The sequence below is a fragment of the Brienomyrus brachyistius genome, chromosome 17, assembly GCF_023856365.1.
Source record: "Brienomyrus brachyistius isolate T26 chromosome 17, BBRACH_0.4, whole genome shotgun sequence".
Taxonomy (NCBI): domain Eukaryota; kingdom Metazoa; phylum Chordata; class Actinopteri; order Osteoglossiformes; family Mormyridae; genus Brienomyrus; species Brienomyrus brachyistius.
Genome location: NC_064549.1, coordinates 21,081,797 through 21,101,628, shown reverse-complemented (window position 1 = coordinate 21,101,628; position 19,832 = coordinate 21,081,797). Strand labels below are relative to the sequence as shown.

Here is a 19,832-nt window from a genome sequence, read left to right as displayed (position 1 = left end):
ACGGGATTTGTTGTTCATACTTTTAGATGAACTTGCTTTGTATAATATAGCCTTAAGGTGACCCTGCTTTGGAAGCTCTTTCCTCTAAAATTGTTCTGTGTCATTAAACCCTGCAGTCCAGCAGCTCTGCCTTAAATCTTTAGATATATCTTTACTACACCTTCTCTCACTGTATTTATTGCCCACCACTCTTTAAATACTGTTTTTGTGTGTCTGTGTGTTTTTGCAGCCATTCATTAACTGTAGAGTTTGCAGCAGACGGTCTGGTAATAATCTTACACATCCATCAATTGACTGTGTACCAAACAAGAAAGTGGATGAAGTAAGTGTAGAGAGTCTTAGCATTATGGAAATGTAACAGGTGTGTGAATTGTGTCTAAACATGTGGTTAAACTTTGATTGTGTTTGTACATGCAAAAATTTGATCAGAGTACTGTTTATTAATGACAAGGTTACTTTTAATCTGAACAACAGTGGCAGCACCAGGGAAAAGCTTGGGGGGGGGGCTCTAGCTCCTCCTCCAATGACCATAGTACCCCCACAGCACCCCCAAAATATTGGTTTCATTTTTTCTTTAACTATCTGTAAAATCTGTATATTGTGTAAGACATTTTTGCGGTTTTTATAGCATACTTGTAGTGTATTTTTTCTTCAAAGTACACATAGAGGCTCTGTGAGCTAGACGTTAGAATTTCATATTTTATCATATTTTATCCATGCTGTAGCTTATCGTGCTGTGTGCTTCTATACAGCATCTACATAAGCTGAAAAGCTAAAGCACCCGCTCTAAATAATCTCACTCCCCTAATGCACCTGTAGCATTAAGTCACTGGCGCTGCCACTGCTGAATAAACGACTCCAATCTGACTAAACCGCTTAACTTTTCCTCCCCATGTTACATTTCAGGACAAACGACGTAATATGTGTCCTTCTGATAAACCTCCTCTCAGATCTAAAACTGCCTTGGCTTCCAAGGACACTAAAGAAGCTGAAGGAGACTGTCTGGGCTGTTTCTGATGGCTGATGGTCCTGCAATGTGGACCAGAGGAGGAAACTGGAAGGGAAAATGCTTTGCTTTATATCATGCCCACCCAAAGCCCCCAGTGAGTAAGCCATAGGCGCCGATAGCATGGAAAAACTCCCAAGAAGGAAGAAACCTTGGGAGGGACCAAACTCAAAGGGGGAGCCCATCCTCCTGGGGCCGGCAAAGTGTAGGTGCAGGATCACAAAAAACTTAACGAGAGAATTCGACTGTCCCTCACAAAAACTGTAAAGTTTTAGTGGCTAAATTGCTTTTTCTATGCCTTTTCAAACAGGAGGAGATTTGTTTGGCTATATGTAGAAATTTTCTATACAATTTAGACAGCACAGAATCATTAACCTACTTTAATGAATTTATTTATACAACCACATATTTCACACATTTTGACATCAGTCATGCAGTGAAGATACAGTCTCTTTATTTCTTGACGCCAACCCTCCCCATTAATCCGGGCTTGGGACCGACACCTAGTTGAGCTGGCTTGCTCCCTTAAGTGGCTGGGTTAGGCTAAACTATGTACATATTTATAAAGACTACAATAAATTTATAAAGACCTCCCTAAATATGTAGTCTAACAAAACGCAGTTTAAAGAAGGTAGCCTACCTGGTAAACAAAGAAATTAAAAGGCCCACAGCATATAATCGGGCTATATTCCAAGCAGTTTTTAAGAACGTAACCTACATGGCGAAATTGAATTACTTTCTGGACCAACAAACGCAACCAGGCATGAACATTATGCACCTTCCTAGTCTTGATGTAAGTCGTCCTACAGATGAGGACGTTAGGCAGCCTTTAGATCCGACCCATCATGCACTGCAGTTTTTTGCAAATTCCTCAGACGGAAAACCATTAAATACCTCTTCTATTACCTTATATTACCTTATATTCATGTAATAAATATACAAATATCAATTAGTTGGAAATCAGCCAGACAGACGTAATTACTACAAATGGTTTCCACTGTATTTGTGACTCTGAGTGCCGCAGGCTTGGATGCAGTGCCGCACCATTTTGTAAGGCATGCACTGGCCAATCATGTAGCACTTCTCTCAGAAATATTAATGAGACATCACCTACCACCCTGCAAAAAAGAAATTTGCCGCTTGTCCCCCTGCACATGAGCCAACTTGGCTGCGTCAACCAGCGGAGCTCCGGAGCCTCTGGAGAAACACGCGGCAAAAAAGGCTCGCATGCGGTCTTCCAAAGTTTGGGAATACTTCAGTCATGACACCTTTTCTGCGCCTCTACTGTAGCTGGCGTTAATGATGCTGTTTCAGCCATTTTATATTTTCTGTTTACTTATTCTGTCATGTAAGACTGAGACAAATTATCGTTTACGACAATTCTTACACACTGTAGCCTGACTTGCTGACTTAAGTAAGTTTAACTATAAGCTACCTTTGCTAGTGTTTGTGAATAACATGTTTCTCTAGTTATGAAATTATTCCATGTTTTAGCATCTGTTTCAACATTAAAGTCAAATTGGTATACTGAAATATATAAAAACTATTGAACTATTAACTTAAGTCTAACATAGAAAATCCTACTGAATCTCTTAAGATTTTCCTTTTTTGTTAATGCACTAATGTTTAAGAAGTGTCTTAATAAATTGAATTTCAGATTTGTGTGTGGGTGGGAGTGGGTGAATTGTATTAAATTCATACATTCATTCTTTTGGCTCAGACATTACTGACCTAAAACAAATTGAGGCATTGGGTAAGTGCTTAAATTAGCTACTAAATGGCAAAAAATATTCTAAATATCACATTTTCCATTCTTCGGTATAATTTTAACGAATCACCTATGCTGCCAAACATTAACGCATAGATTGTCACAACACTCTATGTTTTAGTTCTTCTTTATGTGTATAGGACGGTGTGATGGTTCTGGTGGTGGGTGTGGCCGACGCTGCTCGCGATGTTTGGCTATGCTGCAGTCCCAGGGACCAAGTTGGAACACATTTCCACCTTCAAGCTTAGGTGGAAAAACGGCACCGAGACCCAGCAGCAGGACAACTTCACTTGTCCAGACAACCAGCCCTGCTTCATCATTGAAGTAAGCCCTGTGAACAGGAGCGAGATGTACTTCTGCAGTGGATGTTATAGCGGAAAGAACATCCCCATCCTCACGTCTGCCGGAGTGCCCCCTCAAGTGGGTGTGTGACTTAACTCGATGGATGAATTGGACAGAATGTACTGTTACTAGAGGTCGACCGATATGGGTTTTTCAATAGCCGATGCCGATATTTAGGAGTCAGGGTCAGGCGATGGCCGATATATGCTGCTGATTTTTTTTGGCCGATAATTGGACGTTTTCCCCTCTATTTGCATGGTAAAATATCACACTAATAATAACAAACGATACACAAAATTTCTCAATTTAGCATTTATTGAATACTCAACTTGGAAACAATAACACATTTATAAACAATAAAAATAGCAGCATCAGAATCTCTGTTAGTGCACAATATAGCAGCAAACTCCTCATGTTTGACGGAAGGAAATTTGTAAACAATACAAAAAGGAATAAGCATGTTATCTTCAGTTGTAATCCCACTTCCAGTCCCTGAGTCTTACTCACCACACTCATACTTCACAGCAATCAGACAGCAGTTAATTAACCAGAAGAGAAAAATGCAAAAACACAACAGAACTTGTAAATAATAACAAACTAATAGACAATAAAAATAGCAGCATCAGAATCTCTATTAGTGCCAAATATAGCAGCAAACTCCTCATGTCTGACGGAAGGAAAATTTGTAAATACACAAAGGAATGAGCACATCTTCAGTTTTAATCCCATTTCCAGTCCCTGAGTCTTCCTCATCCCACAAGCAGGCAAGGCATGTCACCCCGGTTGTGTGACACTTATTTTATATAATAAAATAAGTGCCCCCTGCGGCCCCAGAGCCCGAGCAGCCGTCTCCGCTGCCTGCAGCTACCGCGCCCACGTCCGAGGCGCTTTCCCTGCCTGCAGCTCCCGGGCAGGCGCCCCCTCTGCAGCCTGCAGCTCCAGTCCCTGGCCCCACTCCAGTCCCTTCTCCCCCTGTGACTCTGGTACCCTCACCCCGACGAGCCCGACCCCGGCCACGGGTCCTTATGTCTGTGTCCCATAAGGGGAGAGGACACAGACGCACGGCTGGGGTCCCACCCGCCCAGCCCCCTGGCTCGCCCTCCCTCGCCGGCGCTAGGGCTTGGTCGGCGCCTGCGGGTCCTGGCCCTCCGGGTCGGCTGTCGTCTGCGGGTCCCCCTCCGCGGCCTCGTCGCCCTGCCTCGGTCCCTCCTCCGGCGTCTTATCGGTTGCCTGCGGGCCCCCCGACGGCGGCTCCTCATTCGCCTGCTGGTCCTCCCGCTCTGGCGTCGCCGTCTGCTGCGCCCTCGCCAGGGTCCCTTCCAGCTCCTTCGTCCCCTTCCCTGGTCTCCCCTCCGACTCCCTCCTTCGTCCCTGCGTCTGTCCCTCACCCCGTCTCCTCGGCCCCTCCGGCTCCGGCCTCCCGGCCGCCTGCAGCCCTTCCGGCTGCCTCCCGTCGCCCGCTGGGTCTCCCTCGGGCTCCTCTTGGTTCCCCCTCCTTCTCTCCCTGGCCTCCCGTCTTTGTCCCTCCTGCCTCTGCTCCCCCTCGCTTTGTTCCTCCTGTCTCTGTCCCTCCTCTCTTTGTCCCTCGTCCCTCTGGCTTCTGCTCCTCTTTCCCCGATGTTCCCTTCGTTCACTCCCGGTCCTTTTGTCCTGCCTGTTCCCTCCGTGTCCCCCTTTCTGATCTGTTTCTCTGCCTTTCCTGTCTTATGTCAAGTCTTGTCCTGGCTCCTTCCCCTGTGCCAGTTCTGTCTGTCCGTTCTGTTCCCTGTCCCTCATTAATGAGGTTTTATATAGATATACATATATGCCCGGCTTGTCCGCTCCTCGTGTGTGCCACGCCCCCTGATTACCCACGTGTGCTTCCCTGATCGTCTCCTGCTTTGCCCGATTACTTTGATTAGTCATGACCTATTTTAAGTCCTGGTCTTACCTGTTTGCCCTGTCCGTCATTGTAGTTTGTCAATGCCTGCGTTCCGTCCTGCTCTACCCGCTCCGTTTCCCCGATTAAAGACCCGTTTTCACAAACACAAAAAAAACTATATGTATACATATACATACACTGAACAAAAATATAAACGCAACACTTTTGTTTTTGCTCCCATTTTTCATGAGATGGACTTAAAGATCTACAATTCATTCCAGATACACAATATTACCATTTCTCTCAAACATTTCTCACAAATCAGTCTAAATGTGTGATAGTGAGCACTTCTGCTTTGCTGAGATAATCCATCCCACCTCACAGGTGTGCCACATCAAGATGCTGATCTGACATCATGGGTAGTGCACAGGTGTACCTTATACTGCCCACAATAAAAGGCCACCCTGGAATGTGCCATGAAAAATGGGAGCAGAAACAAGAGTGTTGCGTTTATATTTTTGTTCAGTATATATATTTATGGGTGTATCGAGACTAGATGGTCAGTATGGATAACTAAGGTGCACTAAAACTGGGTGAGCAGGCAAGGCATGTCACCCAGGTTGTCCGTCGTCTATCTGAACCAATCAGATTGTCCGTCGTCTATCTGAACCAATCAGATTGTCCGTCGTCTATCTGAACCAATCAGATTGTCCGTCGTCTATCTGAACCAGTCAGATTGTCCGTCGTCTATCTGAACCAGTCAGATTGTCCGTCGTCTATCTGAACCAGTCAGATTGTCCGTCGTCTATCTGAACCAATCAGATTGTCCGTCGTCTATCTGAACCAGTCAGATTGTCCGTCGTCTATCTGAACCAGTCAGATTGTCCGTCGTCTATCTGAACCAGTCAGATTGTCCGTCGTCTATCTGAACCAGTCAGATTGTCCGTCGTCTATCTGAACCAGTCAGATTGTCCGTCGTCTATCTGAACCAATCAGATTGTCCGTCGTCTATCTGAACCAATCAGATTGTCCGTCGTCTATCTGAACCAATCAGATTGTCCGTCGTCTATCTGAACCAATCAGATTGTCCGTCGTCTATCTGAACCAATCAGATTGTCCGTCGTCTATCTGAACCAATCAGATTGTCCGTCGTCTATCTGAACCAATCAGATTGTCCGTCGTCTATCTGAACCAATCAGATTGTCCGTCGTCTATCTGAACCAATCAGATTGTCCGTCGTCTATCTGAACCAATCAGATTGTCCGTCGTCTATCTGAACCAATCAGATTGTCCGTCGTCTATCTGAACCAATCAGATTGTCCGTCGTCTATCTGAACCAATCAGATTGTCCGTCGTCTATCTGAACCAATCAGATTGTCCGTCGTCTATCTGAGCCAATCAGATTGTCCGTCGTCTATCTGAGCCAATCAGATTGTCCGTCGTCTATCTGAGCCAATCAGATTGTCCGTCGTCTATCTGAGCCAATCAGATTGTCCGTCGTCTATCTGAGCCAATCAGATTGTCCGTCGTCTATCTGAGCCAATCAGATTGTCCGTCGTCTATCTGAGCCAATCAGATTGTCCGTCGTCTATCTGAGCCAATCAGATTGTCCGTCGTCTATCTGACCCAATCAGATTGTCCGTCGTCTATCTGAGCCAATCAGATTGTCCGTCGTCTATCTGAGCCAATCAGATTGTCCGTCGTCTATCTGAGCCAATCAGATTGTCCGTCGTCTATCTGAGCCAATCAGATTGTCCGTCGTCTATCTGAGCCAATCAGATTGTCCGTCGTCTATCTGAGCCAATCAGATTGTCCGTCGTCTATCTGAGCCAATCAGATTGTCCGTCGTCTATCTGAGCCAATCAGATTGTCCGTCGTCTATCTGAGCCAATCAGATTGTCCGTCGTCTATCTGAGCCAATCAGATTGTCCGTCGTCTATCTGAGCCAATCAGATTGTCCGTCGTCTATCTGAGCCAATCAGATTGTCCGTCGTCTATCTGAGCCAATCAGATTGTCCGTCGTCTATCTGAGCCAATCAGATTGTCCGTCGTCTATCTGAGCCAATCAGATTGTCCGTCGTCTATCTGAGCCAATCAGATTGTCCGTCGTCTATCTGAGCCAATCAGATTGTCCGTCGTCTATCTGAGCCAATCAGATTGTCCGTCGTCTATCTGAGCCAATCAGATTGTCCGTCGTCTATCTGAGCCAATCAGATTGTCCGTCGTCTATCTGAGCCAATCAGATTGTCCGTCGTCTATCTGAGCCAATCAGATTGTCCGTCGTCTATCTGAGCCAATCAGATTGTCCGTCGTCTATCTGAGCCAATCAGATTGTCCGTCGTCTATCTGAGCCAATCAGATTGTCCGTCGTCTATCTGAGCCAATCAGATTGTCCGTCGTCTATCTGAGCCAATCAGATTGTCCGTCGTCTATCTGAGCCAATCAGATTGTCCGTCGTCTATCTGAGCCAATCAGATTGTCCGTCGTCTATCTGAGCCAATCAGATTGTCCGTCGTCTATCTGAGCCAATCAGATTGTCCGTCGTCTATCTGAGCCAATCAGATTGTCCGTCGTCTATCTGAGCCAATCAGATTGTCCGTCGTCTATCTGAGCCAATCAGATTGTCCGTCGTCTATCTGAGCCAATCAGATTGTCCGTCGTCTATCTGAGCCAATCAGATTGTCCGTCGTCTATCTGAGCCAATCAGATTGTCCGTCGTCTATCTGAGCCAATCAGATTGTCCGTCGTCTATCTGAGCCAATCAGATTGTCCGTCGTCTATCTGAGCCAATCAGATTGTCCGTCGTCTATCTGAGCCAATCAGATTGTCCGTCGTCTATCTGAGCCAATCAGATTGTCCGTCGTCTATCTGAGCCAATCAGATTGTCCGTCGTCTATCTGAGCCAATCAGATTGTCCGTCGTCTATCTGAGCCAATCAGATTGTCCGTCGTCTATCTGAGCCAATCAGATTGTCCGTCGTCTATCTGAGCCAATCAGATTGTCCGTCGTCTATCTGAGCCAATCAGATTGTCCGTCGTCTATCTGAGCCAATCAGATTGTCCGTCGTCTATCTGAGCCAATCAGATTGTCCGTCGTCTATCTGAGCCAATCAGATTGTCCGTCGTCTATCTGAGCCAATCAGATTGTCCGTCGTCTATCTGAGCCAATCAGATTGTCCGTCGTCTATCTGAGCCAATCAGATTGTCCGTCGTCTATCTGAGCCAATCAGATTGTCCGTCGTCTATCTGAGCCAATCAGATTGTCCGTCGTCTATCTGAGCCAATCAGATTGTCCGTCGTCTATCTGAGCCAATCAGATTGTCCGTCGTCTATCTGAGCCAATCAGATTGTCCGTCGTCTATCTGAGCCAATCAGATTGTCCGTCGTCTATCTGAACCAATCAGATTGTTTTTCTTACACAAAAAATTATTCCGTTTTCAAAACACTTTTGTGCAAGAAATGCTCCCATGAGCCTGTGTTTAGTGCCTACAGAGGTCTTCTTTTTGCCACTGGTACAGGAGAGTACGGGTCCCACCTTGCCACAGCCAGGCACCTCCACGCCATCGACGGGCCGCGGAATCTCGATGGAGCGCACGTTGCCGTACTTGCAACACTCCTCCCGGATGTCCTCCAGGATCTCCTCGTAGTCCTCGTCGTCCACCAGCTCCTCGGGCATGACCATGTTGAGGAGGCACAGCACCTCCGTGGGCATGCCGGAGCTCTGCAGCCGCTGCAGCCCTGGAACCTGCAGCGTCACCGGCGTCTCGATGATGGCCGTCTGTCCCGGGGGGCGACAAGAGTGTCAGATACCCCCTGATCGTCCAATCGTCTCGAGTAACAGCGAGAAATTTACATGGACCCAAATAAACCCAAGAAATAGGGGCATTAAGCTTCCTGGGAGGCACCCAGGAACCAAGTTGGGTTTAGGACATCAGAAAGGCGGCAGCCGAGGGCAAATACTCACAGCGTTGGCATTCTTAGCCCCCACGCTTGCCCGCTGGACGATGAGCTTCTTGTCTCCGAGCTGCATGCCATTGAGTCCAGCCACGGCCTGCGGGATGCATCCCACACAAGCGTCAGCAATTCCATCCGGAAGCCCCGAGTCACCCCAGACCTTCCAGCTGCTGCCCCACCTCACGCACCTGGTCAGTGGCACTGATGTCCACGTATTCACAGAAAGCATAACCCTTAGACAGTGACGTGGCACTGTCCTTCACAAGGTTGAAGGCCTTAAGAGGTCCGAACGACGTCAAGAGTTCCTTCACCTGGGCAAGAGGAGGAGACGCGGGGGGGCGATTAGCCCGACAGTCCAGGCACGGCGCCTCGCTAGAAATGCTAATCTTAACTGTGGGAGAAGCAGCATGTTAAACTTTGCAAAACGACATGAGGAAACAGTGAAGACATCAGGAAAATGGCTTTATGACAAGTGGCTCGACATTACGGTGCAACACTAGAGCTCAAAGCCCCCTGTGCCCTTTCTGCATGACTTACTTACTGGGAGCGTACAAAAGTAACTATTTTGATTCTTGTCAATGAATGATAACACAGATTCCCCCCCCCCATCCTACAGCATATACAACACAACTGAATTCCTAATCAAGTTCTCTGATAATTCCAACTACGAATTTTGAAATATGGACCGAGTTGCATCTGATTTTAAGGGCCACAATAATTAAGCTAGATGGTATATAAAAAAAAAACTAAATAAAAACAGCTAATTATATGTTAAGTGTTCCATGTATACAATGTGGAGGGGGGGGGGGCGACTCGGCAGAACACAAACCCAGCCGAATCACTGACTTCCTGTTCTTAAAACCAAGAACCACATTGGTGCAGTTAATTAGAGGGACAAAGCCTACAGGAGATAAACTCACAGGTAAAGCTAAGAGCCGCCACAGGGTCCTGCTAAAGGGGCCACGGCTTGAAGCCAAACAGGACGAAATAGCTCTGCTAACATCATTCCTCACTTATTCTACAGGAATCTACTGTAAAGCCGCATTAACCACTGACTTCAGAAAGGAGTCACCTGGGACACTGGCAGCCACAAGAGGGCGCTACCTCCTACCTTCTCTTAGGGGCAAAAAAAAAAAAAAATCAAATTTATACCCTGTGATCAGCATAATAAGTCTCTCCCCAGCCTTCAACCCCCAAAAAAAGGACCCCATATGCTTAAGAGCACTCCAGGACAGAGCCCCCCCACAGGGGCAGGCCGTCGACAGGGAGGATATCCGTGCGAGGGACGGAATGTCTTACTTGCCTTGTGTTACATGTTGGCATGGCAGCAGTAGGTCAGTACTACTGAACAAATTATGAGCGAAGACTTAACGATCTTACAGGCCCCTAGCTGGGGACAAAGTGGGGAACAAAAATGAAAGAGCTGTAAGTATCAAAGCGGTAGCAGGGACTGCAAAAAAAATGTAAACACCAGGATACAAGCAGCGGTTTCCATTTCACCTGTCTATGGCACATTTACTGGCTTTGACGTGAAATACATTAACAGTTCTGCTGGATTCAAACTCTCTCCCCCCAGTGCTGCTTTGGTACAGCCTTCCTCTTGACTTGGATTACATGTGACTCACACTGGATAAGAAAGATTACGATGACAATCCGAAAAGGAGGAAAAAAATCAAAGAAAAACAAACTGACTGCACTTCTCACTTACCTTTCACTGAAACCGCGATCACTATCTTGTGGGCTGAGTCTTGCCATTTTTAACAGTTTAGGCTAAAGTGAGTGGGACACCGGAGCTCAAAATGTTACAATGCAGGGGTGGACGCAAAACGTTTTGCGATTAACTTTTGCAAAATAAATAGGTAAACTATTAAATGCCTGTATGGATTATGTCTATAATGGGCCGATTTCAGTGGGGTGGCGATATAGGAAGAAAAAAAAAAAATCATAAAAGATGCTAATGAGAAGTAGAAAATGTCTAAAATGTGACCCTTTCAACACTTTCAGAGTAAGACGACCTCATCTGTGCATGTTGTTATGGTAATATTATCCATCACTGACGTCATAACAGAATAGGGCATGGGGCACGATGTGAAAACTCCAGTGAAGCTGATAATCGTTCACCGGGAAAAAGGTCCGAAGTATTTTCTGCCTTTCGAGCGACACAGCAATGTAGGGAACGATTCTTCCGCAGCTCCCCATCGCTGTTAACGGGATGTGAAGTCATCGTTCTCAGTGTGCGGACATGGACGTGAGACACGGCACGTCTGCGAATACTGAAGCGTTTGGGGACTTGGTCGATCTCCCCCACATTTCAAGCACAGTCTATGGTAGTGTTTCCCAGCCCAGTCCTCGGGGGTACCCCCCCGGTCAGTCCACGTTTTTGCTTCCTCTCAGCACACCTGTACCAGGTATTCGGTGTTCCTGATTGGCTGGGAGCTAGGAGGGAGCGAAAATGTGGACAGTCGGCGGTTCCCCGAGGACTGGGATTGGGCAAACACAGGTGTACGGCAATGTGGAGGTATTCGTCAGTTAGGTGACGCGCAGATGACTCGATTTTAAATTTTCATGCAGCAAAACGACGCGGCTGATTCATCCGACTAACACTCAGCAATTAACCCGATATACAAATATTCCAGGGTACCCAGCAACAGGCAGCACAGGGACTGGCTACGTGACTGGTTTGGCAAGCCGCCAGCTGTAAGGCACGTTTCCCAAAGCCTTTGTTGCTAATAAGGTTATTTGCTAACAACATTAGATAACAACTGAATGGTTCCAACTATGCAAGTCGATAACATGAGGTTTTGGGAAACGTACCTTTTACATTAGCGGGGTCTCAATATCTTCATAATTTACAGCTGGATAAACAATGAGCGTAATGTAACTGTCAACTCATTACCTACATGTCTAATAAATGTTTAATAAATCCCATGAATATCTTTAAAAAAAAAAAAAAAACCTCAAATGTGCGGCTATTTTCAGCAGCTAGCTTTAAACATGATGCTGACATTTGACCCCCCAGTATCTTGTAATGAATTTTAAGCGGTGAGGTAACTTTGACAGGCTTTCTTTTCCTACTAATCAGTTACACAGAGACGAGTGTTTATTTTATGTATGTATGTGCGTGCGCGTGCGTGCGTGCGTGCGTGTGCGTGTGTGTGCATGCCTGCTTGAGTTCCACGTGCAGCAGTGGGACAGAAACACAGGAGGGTTGTGGGTCGGCTCCCCGGCGACAGAGACTGAGGGCGGGGTACCTGATCGTCACTGAGATAGTTGGGCAGGCCTCCGACAAAGAGCTTGTGTGGCGAGTCTGGAACCACGGTGGAGACGACCCCTGCAGACAGAGCGGCACGGCGCCCAAAGCCGGCCGATCACAGCAAACCGTCAACATGCCGGATAATGACCACGAGCAAACGGCGCGAGTGAAATAAGCCAACTTCAAATCAGTATGACGTCGTTATCTCCTATATAATATCAGATAAATGTAACTCCAGCAAAAAAATACCTAAATACTGGGGCAGTTTGACGACTGTTTTTTGTCTCTCCCATCTTGCTCTCCATGGGAGATGCTGACACATGCAGCACCAGTCAAAAGTATGGACACACCTGCTCTTAATGCATTTGTCTCTATTTTAGCTGTTATTCACCTTATAGTAAAAGGCCTTTGGGCATGGAAGTTATGCATATGAAGTACTGCAAAGACAAAATTTTTGTCTCTTCAAAATAGGAGCCATTGGCTTCGATGACAGCATTGCGGACTCAACCAGCTAACATATGTACCCACCTGGACCGTTTCTCCAACAGTCCTCGAGTTTCCACAAGTTCTGCGCGCAAGCTGGCTACCTTACTCTTACTCTCATCCAACTGATCCCAAACCAGCTCTATAGAGTTTAGGTTGGGGGGCTGTGGGGACCATCTCTTTCCTAGTTCACAAGGTAATAAGCTACTTGCATAACCTTCAAGGTGGGCTTTGGGTCATTATCTTGCTGAAAAACAAGTCATTTTCAGTAGGTGTGTCCAGAATTTTTAACTAGAATAGGAGCCAGCAACCCTAGAACAATTTGGGGGTTAGGGTCCTTGCTCAAGGGCCCAGTGGTGAAATCACTCTGCCAACCCTGGTATTTGAACCAGCAACCTTCTTTTCATGGGCAAACATCACAGAGCCACACAACACCCCTATGTTAACAGTAAGAAGTGAGTGACTGAGCTGTGTGTGTGTGTGTGTGGCTCAGCTGGTTAGGATGCCAGCGTTATCATCAGAAGATCACTGGTTCACATCACTGGTGATCACACCACTGGGCCGGCGAGTTTGCTCTAGGGACAGGCTGACCCTGATTTCTCAAAAAAAAAAAAAAAAAAAAACATTCTTCACTTTGGATAAAACTGTCTGCTAAATATTTACAACATTAAGTAAATAAAAGTGAAAGTCTCCCTCTTTATATGACAAGACATCCGCAGCTTGCGAAGGACAGTCAGTCCGTAACGAGTACAAAAAACTGGCCTTGCCGATCGGCTCTTCAAAGGTAAATAAAGATTAAGGTTATGACGGCGACAAGCAAAACGGACCTGGTACGTGGAAGGCGGGCTGCTCTGAGATGCCAGGCAGGGGGCGATAGTCGTGGGGCCGCCTGATTTTTAACGACTGACCCTGGAAAATGATGCCGTCGAAGGCCATTGCCTGCGTGGTCTCATCCACGGACCGAAACTAGGGCAGAACGAAGAACGTCGTTAATCAGGGAAGGCTGCGGTCTCCGCCTGGACACAGCAGCCATTAGGCAGGAAAGACTCTTACTTCAAGGAAGGCAAAGTTCTTGTCCTGGTTTATCTGAACAGCGAGGACGGGATTGGTGGGACCTTGACATAAGCCAGCCAATCGCATCTGGGTATTGAAGAAATCCGCCATGGCCTCCTAAAAAGACAGGCAGACACACTGAATGAAGACAGGCAGACGTCTGAAGACATCAAAACAGGCAAACGAGAAAAAAAATGACTGACAAGTCTAGTACATTTATCTATTTATTTTGCGGACACTTTCATCCAAAGCAACATACATTTCATTGAAGAAGCAGGACCAGACAGTTCCTAGAGCAAATAGTGCTTAAGGGCTGCGCTCGGGGGCCCAATGGTGAAATCACTCTGCTGCCCAAGGGATTTGAACCAACAACCTTCTTGTGACCGGCTCAGTGTCCTAACTCACTGAGCTACACATGACACCAGTATGCATGACAGAAGGCAACGCGGGACTTTGCCTGGACTCACCTCCGTCAGGCCGAAGGGGATGTTGCCGACATAAAGCCGCCTGGCCTGCCGGGTCATCTGGCTGCCGACCATCGGCACCTGGGTGGGCGTCACTGCCACGCCGCTGGTGGTGGATGTTGCCAGTAAAGCTATCGTGGGGATCTGCCCTGCAGCTGTGGGGAGGAGAAAGGGCTTCAAGACCCCAACCAGGGACGGCCAGAACATCCGGATCGTCGCCTTCATTTGCTTCTAACCCCTAGGTTTAAGCTCTCTTCACACTGTCTGAAATCATCCCAAGTGTTATTCCCTCTTTGACCAGCAGGGGGGAGGAGGGCACTCCAGAATAAATGCTTTCATTGCAACCAATATACCATAACCTTGCAATACTGAACTAGCACACATGGAAGCGTCGCATCCAAACCTTGCATTGCCTTGTACTGCATGGGGGTGATGTGCTCGAATCCCGGAGGGGGAACATCCCAGTACTTGTATGTCCTTTTCTTACGGCTTCTCCGAGGAGAGTAGCTGCCCAAACACAAAACAGAAGGTTGTTTTCCCCAAACAATACAGTGTAAACACTCAGAATCTGGCAAAAACAAACAGATGGCAGAATGTTTACATTTAACTTTGGATCGCAGGCAGTTTAAGGTCATGAGGGTGTGACCATGCGCCACTTTTTAGGCTGGCTTTGAGGTCCCATCGCTATGGCGGGGGCTACTTATAAACGCCAGTTAAAATTTAATATGGGTACAGTCCCCCTTCCCACCACGAAGAAACCAATTGGTTGATTGTGAAAGAAACTTGTTAAGAGGCCTCAAACCATGCTAGATATCAGCTTCAGTGCCTGTAACCGGGACCGTGAGGGGGGGTACCTGTGCTTCTTGTGCTCGCGTGAGCTGCTCCGTCGGTCACGACCCTTGCGGTCGCGGCTGCTGCTGCGCTTCTCGTGACTCCGCCCCCTGGAGTCCTTGCTCCAGCGGCGGTGCTTCTCGCCACGGCTCAGAGACCGGCTGCGGCTACGCTTCTTGTGTCGCTCCTTCTCCCGCTCTGGGGGACGACACCGTGGTACCAGTGAGACGGTGGGCGGAGCGACATGACTGCCCCCCTACCATCCATTTCGATAAATCCAAGATGTGTAACTCAGAGGGATTATGAATGTGTGTCCGGATGGTTGTGGGTTTGAAGCCCATGAGTCACAGAGTAATCATATTACCAACTTCCCTGGGGTGCTGGATGCTGACTGACCCAGCGCTATGCCTTAAAAGTCACTTACGGAGACCAAGATGTGGTACGGGGTCTAACTCCCCAGTTTCCTCACCAGAATGAAGCACCTCCATTCAATTCACATATTCAATCACACCCTCCTGAAACAAACACACCCATCTCTCAATGGCTAATAATTTCAAGGGCACAAGGACATCCCCTTGAATGTCAGTCTGTTGTGAAACAATAAAAACATAACCAGACTAATTAATGATATAGGAGCACAGTGGTGAGTACAGTTGCCTCACGCCTCCGAGTCTGGAGGCCTGAATTTTGCCTCTGCTCTCTGTATGGGGAATTTGCCTGGAATAGGCTCCAGGGGAGCCTGACTAAGATAACTGGTTGGACGATGGATGGGTAATTAATATCGTTTCAATCTGACAGACAGCACTTTATTAAACTAGCAATAAAATATCACCTTTCTATCCCAGCAGGTCCTTCATATAGAAGCTTAAATAAATCCCTGAAGGTGCAGTTTTCAGTGAAGCATTTAAACGCAGGTGCTGCTCGAGGAATCAGCTTCATGCATCAGTTATAACAGCGTTACGGTAATGCACCGCTGCAAAAGTACAGACACGGAGCGGCCAATGCATCTTACGTAAATCGGTAATAACCAATTACCGCAATCGCAGGCATAGTCAGAGCGCAGATATGAATGACTGGAACTGCTAGTTTATCAAACACGGCGGCACTTAGTGCTCGTCTAGCCGAATCAGGTCGTTTCGAATGACATTTTAGTGATTTAGTGATAAGGAGCTGATATGACAAGATTGCCATTTGATAGGTACATAAATCAATCCTACTTTCGACTCCGTTGTAACGCATGTTGTATATTTCAGTTGCGTTAGTATGGCTTAAGTTTATTCAGTTTACTGGATTCTCTGCACTTTAATGAAGTTATATGTGTATTGTTATATAACTGTACATCATTGTTAGTTACTGCTATCCGCTGTAAAGGTAGATACAGGTGCAAGACTTTGCAATAACGACCTAAAAGCAGTTGTTATGATTCCAGGGAACGCGGCTGATTTTTAGAGTCTATACATCATGAAGAAACGGCGATCGTGTGAGAAAGACTTATTCTGTACGGATGACAGGGCCAGCATTTCGGACCCAAGGGAAAGGCTATTGTGCATCGGAAAGAGACAAAATCATATCATTATATAGAAAACTCGTCGTAGTATTTAAAAACCAAGTAACTAACACTGTTATTAAGTGCGGACTTTAAATCAAGTGGTCGCGGTCGTTTTTATTTGCATAAAACTTTAAACGTGATCTTGAAAATATAACGCTTGCAACAAACATCCATGCATAGTGTGTTACTGCGAATGAAAATACGCGGGTCGCAATTTATGATCCAAGTGTATAATGGTAAATAATTAAATAAATAAAACCGCAGGCTTTCACATCGAGTGCACCCCAATAACGTTTCATTGAAATGTCCATGTTATGTACGCCGGGCACTGATGGATGCAGGCCTAGCGATCTCTATAACAATGCCAAGCAAAGAATGTCACTGATTTACCAAAGCGGTCAGTTTTCGGGGATCCTGCGGCAGCTGGGAGAAGAAGAATCGGGCAGGTTTCAGAATCGGCGAGCGCTCGGATAAAAGGCACCGATTTCCCAGCCGCGCTTTTCTTTTCGGAACCAGCAGAAGTGCCCTCCGCACCATCCTCGGCGCTAGGACACGCCGGCCACTTTATTACCCTAAAACAGGGAGCATACACCGATCTTCAAAGCCAAACTTACCTTGCCGATTTTCGCTTAACTGCTTCTCAAACTCATCGAAATCGGACATTTTTCAGTCCGTACTAAAGACGTATTGCAAAATAAGCAGAGGTCCAACAGTAGGCCTTTGAATGGGCTACAGGCTGCATTGGGTTCTGCTGCTTTTTCTTCCGAGTCGCCTGCCCCTCCTCCCCCGAAGTCATCGGCTCTTCCTCGGTTGTATCACACACAGGTTCGGAAACATTCGATGCGCATTACCGTCCCCTCCTGCACTGGAGGGTTAAGGACAACGTGATTATATCGAACCAAAATTGAAATGTGCAAGTTGACTTTCCTAGTTATACGTCTTCATTTTTATTCTGGGTTTAACAACCATGAGTTTATGACGTATTTTACATGATTAGTTGGCGACTGGACCTTATTGTTTATATCTCTTATTAAGGATCCATCCATCCATACATCAATTATCAAAACCACACACTTACAATCCGAGTCTAGTTTCATATGCTGCGCTGCTGAGCGACCCGCAGAATATTATGCATGAGTACAAGTCACAAGCCCCGTTTCCACTAACACGGGGCCGGTTCTAGCTTGGTGCCTTTTGAGACCGAGGCAAAAAGATGCAGACTCTCCCCGTCGGGGAATCGAACCCCGGTCTCCCGCGTGACAGGCGGGGATACTCACCACTATACTAACGAGGAGATGTACGCGCACTACTTTTACATCTTCAAGATAAACAGCGGATGACTACTAACATTTGCGAGTAATCAATGACTGAGCTTCATGTCATGACCATGGTGCTCAAGAGAAGAAAAAATACATAATGTACGTCCACTGATACCAGAACAACCATATAGCTTTATACTAAGACGATGATTAAACGGAAAATTCCTTTACAAAACACTGCCACAAAATCATAGTTTCGCAATATTACATCGTGCAACGGGACACAGTGTAAGTACGTGAAGTCGGTAATTAAATCAAGAAAAAAAAGTGAGAGGAAAAGAATACTTTTCTATTATCATATTTTTCTAACTGGCCAAACTGAGTCATATTTTGATTATACACACTAACAGAAAAACAGTGCAAATCTCCGGTAGTCCGTTTCACTTGCGCTCTGCTATGGGGCAGTAACAAGCAGAGCTTAAGTGTGGAAGGAAAAAAAAAAACACAGGACAGCATCAATCCCAACTTCACAAACGCCGGAGATCGAGATGCTGTAAGCATGACAATTAACATCTTTATCCAAGGGAACAGCTGCAAGACACAGATGCCGCGCCTAACAAAGGTAGGATCGATTCCGAAGTTCAGGCATTTACAGACGCGGACTCTTCTGGAGTTGATTTTTTTCGGGAGATACGCATCAACTTCAAAAGTATGAACCGCATTATATCTATATCTGTTATGACGTTGTAGCTATTGATACTGATGCATCACAAAAATAATTTAAATGTTTTAAATGGTCAGAGAGAAATACGGTCAAATTTTTGAGATATTGTGGTCTATGATCATACACTTTCCACCTCCATGCTGAAAAAAACTCTTCTATTGGATTTAGGAACGGAGAGTATGGTGGAAGGAATTCCACTGTTATCCTTTCATGTGCAGCAAACCAGTCACTAACACTGTTGGTTCGGTGGAAGCTGACATTATCCCAGACAACAACATAATTAGGCAAATGTGGTCTAACCAAACCTCTTTCTTGTTCTGGAATCAGGTCTCTGTAAAGTGCATTTAGGAAGGCCAGGAGAAGTTGGGTATTATAGGGCCCAATGTGTGGAATATGTGTGCTCACACCGTTCTCTGAAATGGCAGCACACATTGTAATATTGGCCCCACGTTGGCCTGGTGTGTCAATTGTGGCTCGCTGTCCAATGAGATTGCGACCACGTCTCCGGCCTTTGGACAGATTAAACCCAGCCTCGTCCACAAAAACAAGAATGTGGGTCGTTTCATGTAGTTCTAACTCCATGATTCTCTATGAAGGAACACAGGAAAAAATGTAACAGTAAACGTATTTTCTTATGGGTTTCTGAAACTTACAGTAAAGTAATACAGGCATCTTAGAAATACAGGAAAACTCACTAAGTGCACACCAGTGGTTTACCTGGACATACTGGTAGCGCGATGCCTTGACTCTTTCACTGTTCCTCTCAAATGGCACCTTATAGAGCTGTTTCATAGTCATCTGATGTCTTTCTAAAACTACTATGGTGGAAATGCTGACAGAATTAATATTTGCAAAGACCTCATTGTCATTTATGATTGCACTTTGGATCTCTCTTAGCCTGATGGAATTGTTGGCTATGACCATGTTGCAAATTTCTTGTTCTTGCAGTTGGTTAAATACTGCTGCTCTGCCACCAGCGCGAGGTTGTCGTGCAGTTCTATAGAATGAACAAATAGACTTGCATTTACCTTTACAATATTGTTGTTTATACTGTAAAAATACTTTACATACTGTAAAACAAAAAAATACATATGTACCTGTTTTCCCTACGAAAGGTTTGCACAATTGATGACACTGTGGACCTGTTTACATTAGGCTGTACTCTTCGACCAGCCTCTTCCATTGTAAAACCATGATTTATGACATGATCCACAAGTGTGGCTCTGATTTCATCAGAGACTCTGACTCTTCTATTTCCACCTCTTCCTCGATTATTTCTTCCTCTA

At 46.0% G+C, this 19,832-nt stretch overlaps 1 protein-coding gene across 1 annotated transcript; it reads right to left on the bottom strand.

Moving 5' to 3' along the window:
- Positions 1-8,362: 8,362 nt before the first annotated feature.
- Positions 8,363-17,309, bottom strand: LOC125711329 (splicing factor U2AF 65 kDa subunit-like). The gene is made up of 10 exons (XM_048980131.1): positions 17,178-17,309; positions 15,038-15,212; positions 14,587-14,690; positions 14,187-14,338; positions 13,720-13,836; positions 13,494-13,632; positions 12,182-12,261; positions 9,119-9,241; positions 8,941-9,027; positions 8,363-8,754 (listed from the first exon to the last, which is right to left on the bottom strand). Exons 1-10 carry the CDS (start codon positions 17,224-17,226, stop codon positions 8,377-8,379), a joined length of 1,404 nt encoding a protein of 467 aa, XP_048836088.1. The 5' UTR covers positions 17,227-17,309; the 3' UTR covers positions 8,363-8,376.
- Positions 17,310-19,832: the final 2,523 nt, after the last annotated feature.

Bases quoted from the DNA above. Each gene is read 5' to 3' on its own strand.
- LOC125711329 (XM_048980131.1), bottom strand. From the start codon at position 17,226: ATGTCCGATTTCGATGAGTTTGAGAAGCAGTTAAGCGAAAATCGGCAA. The intron at 14,691-15,037 runs GTACCCCCCCTC...GTGTTTGGGCAG, and splicing joins CGCGAGCACAAGAAGCACAG to CTACTCTCCTCGGAGAAGCC. The intron at 9,028-9,118 runs GTGCGTGAGGTG...TGCATCCCGCAG, and splicing joins ACATCAGTGCCACTGACCAG to GCCGTGGCTGGACTCAATGG.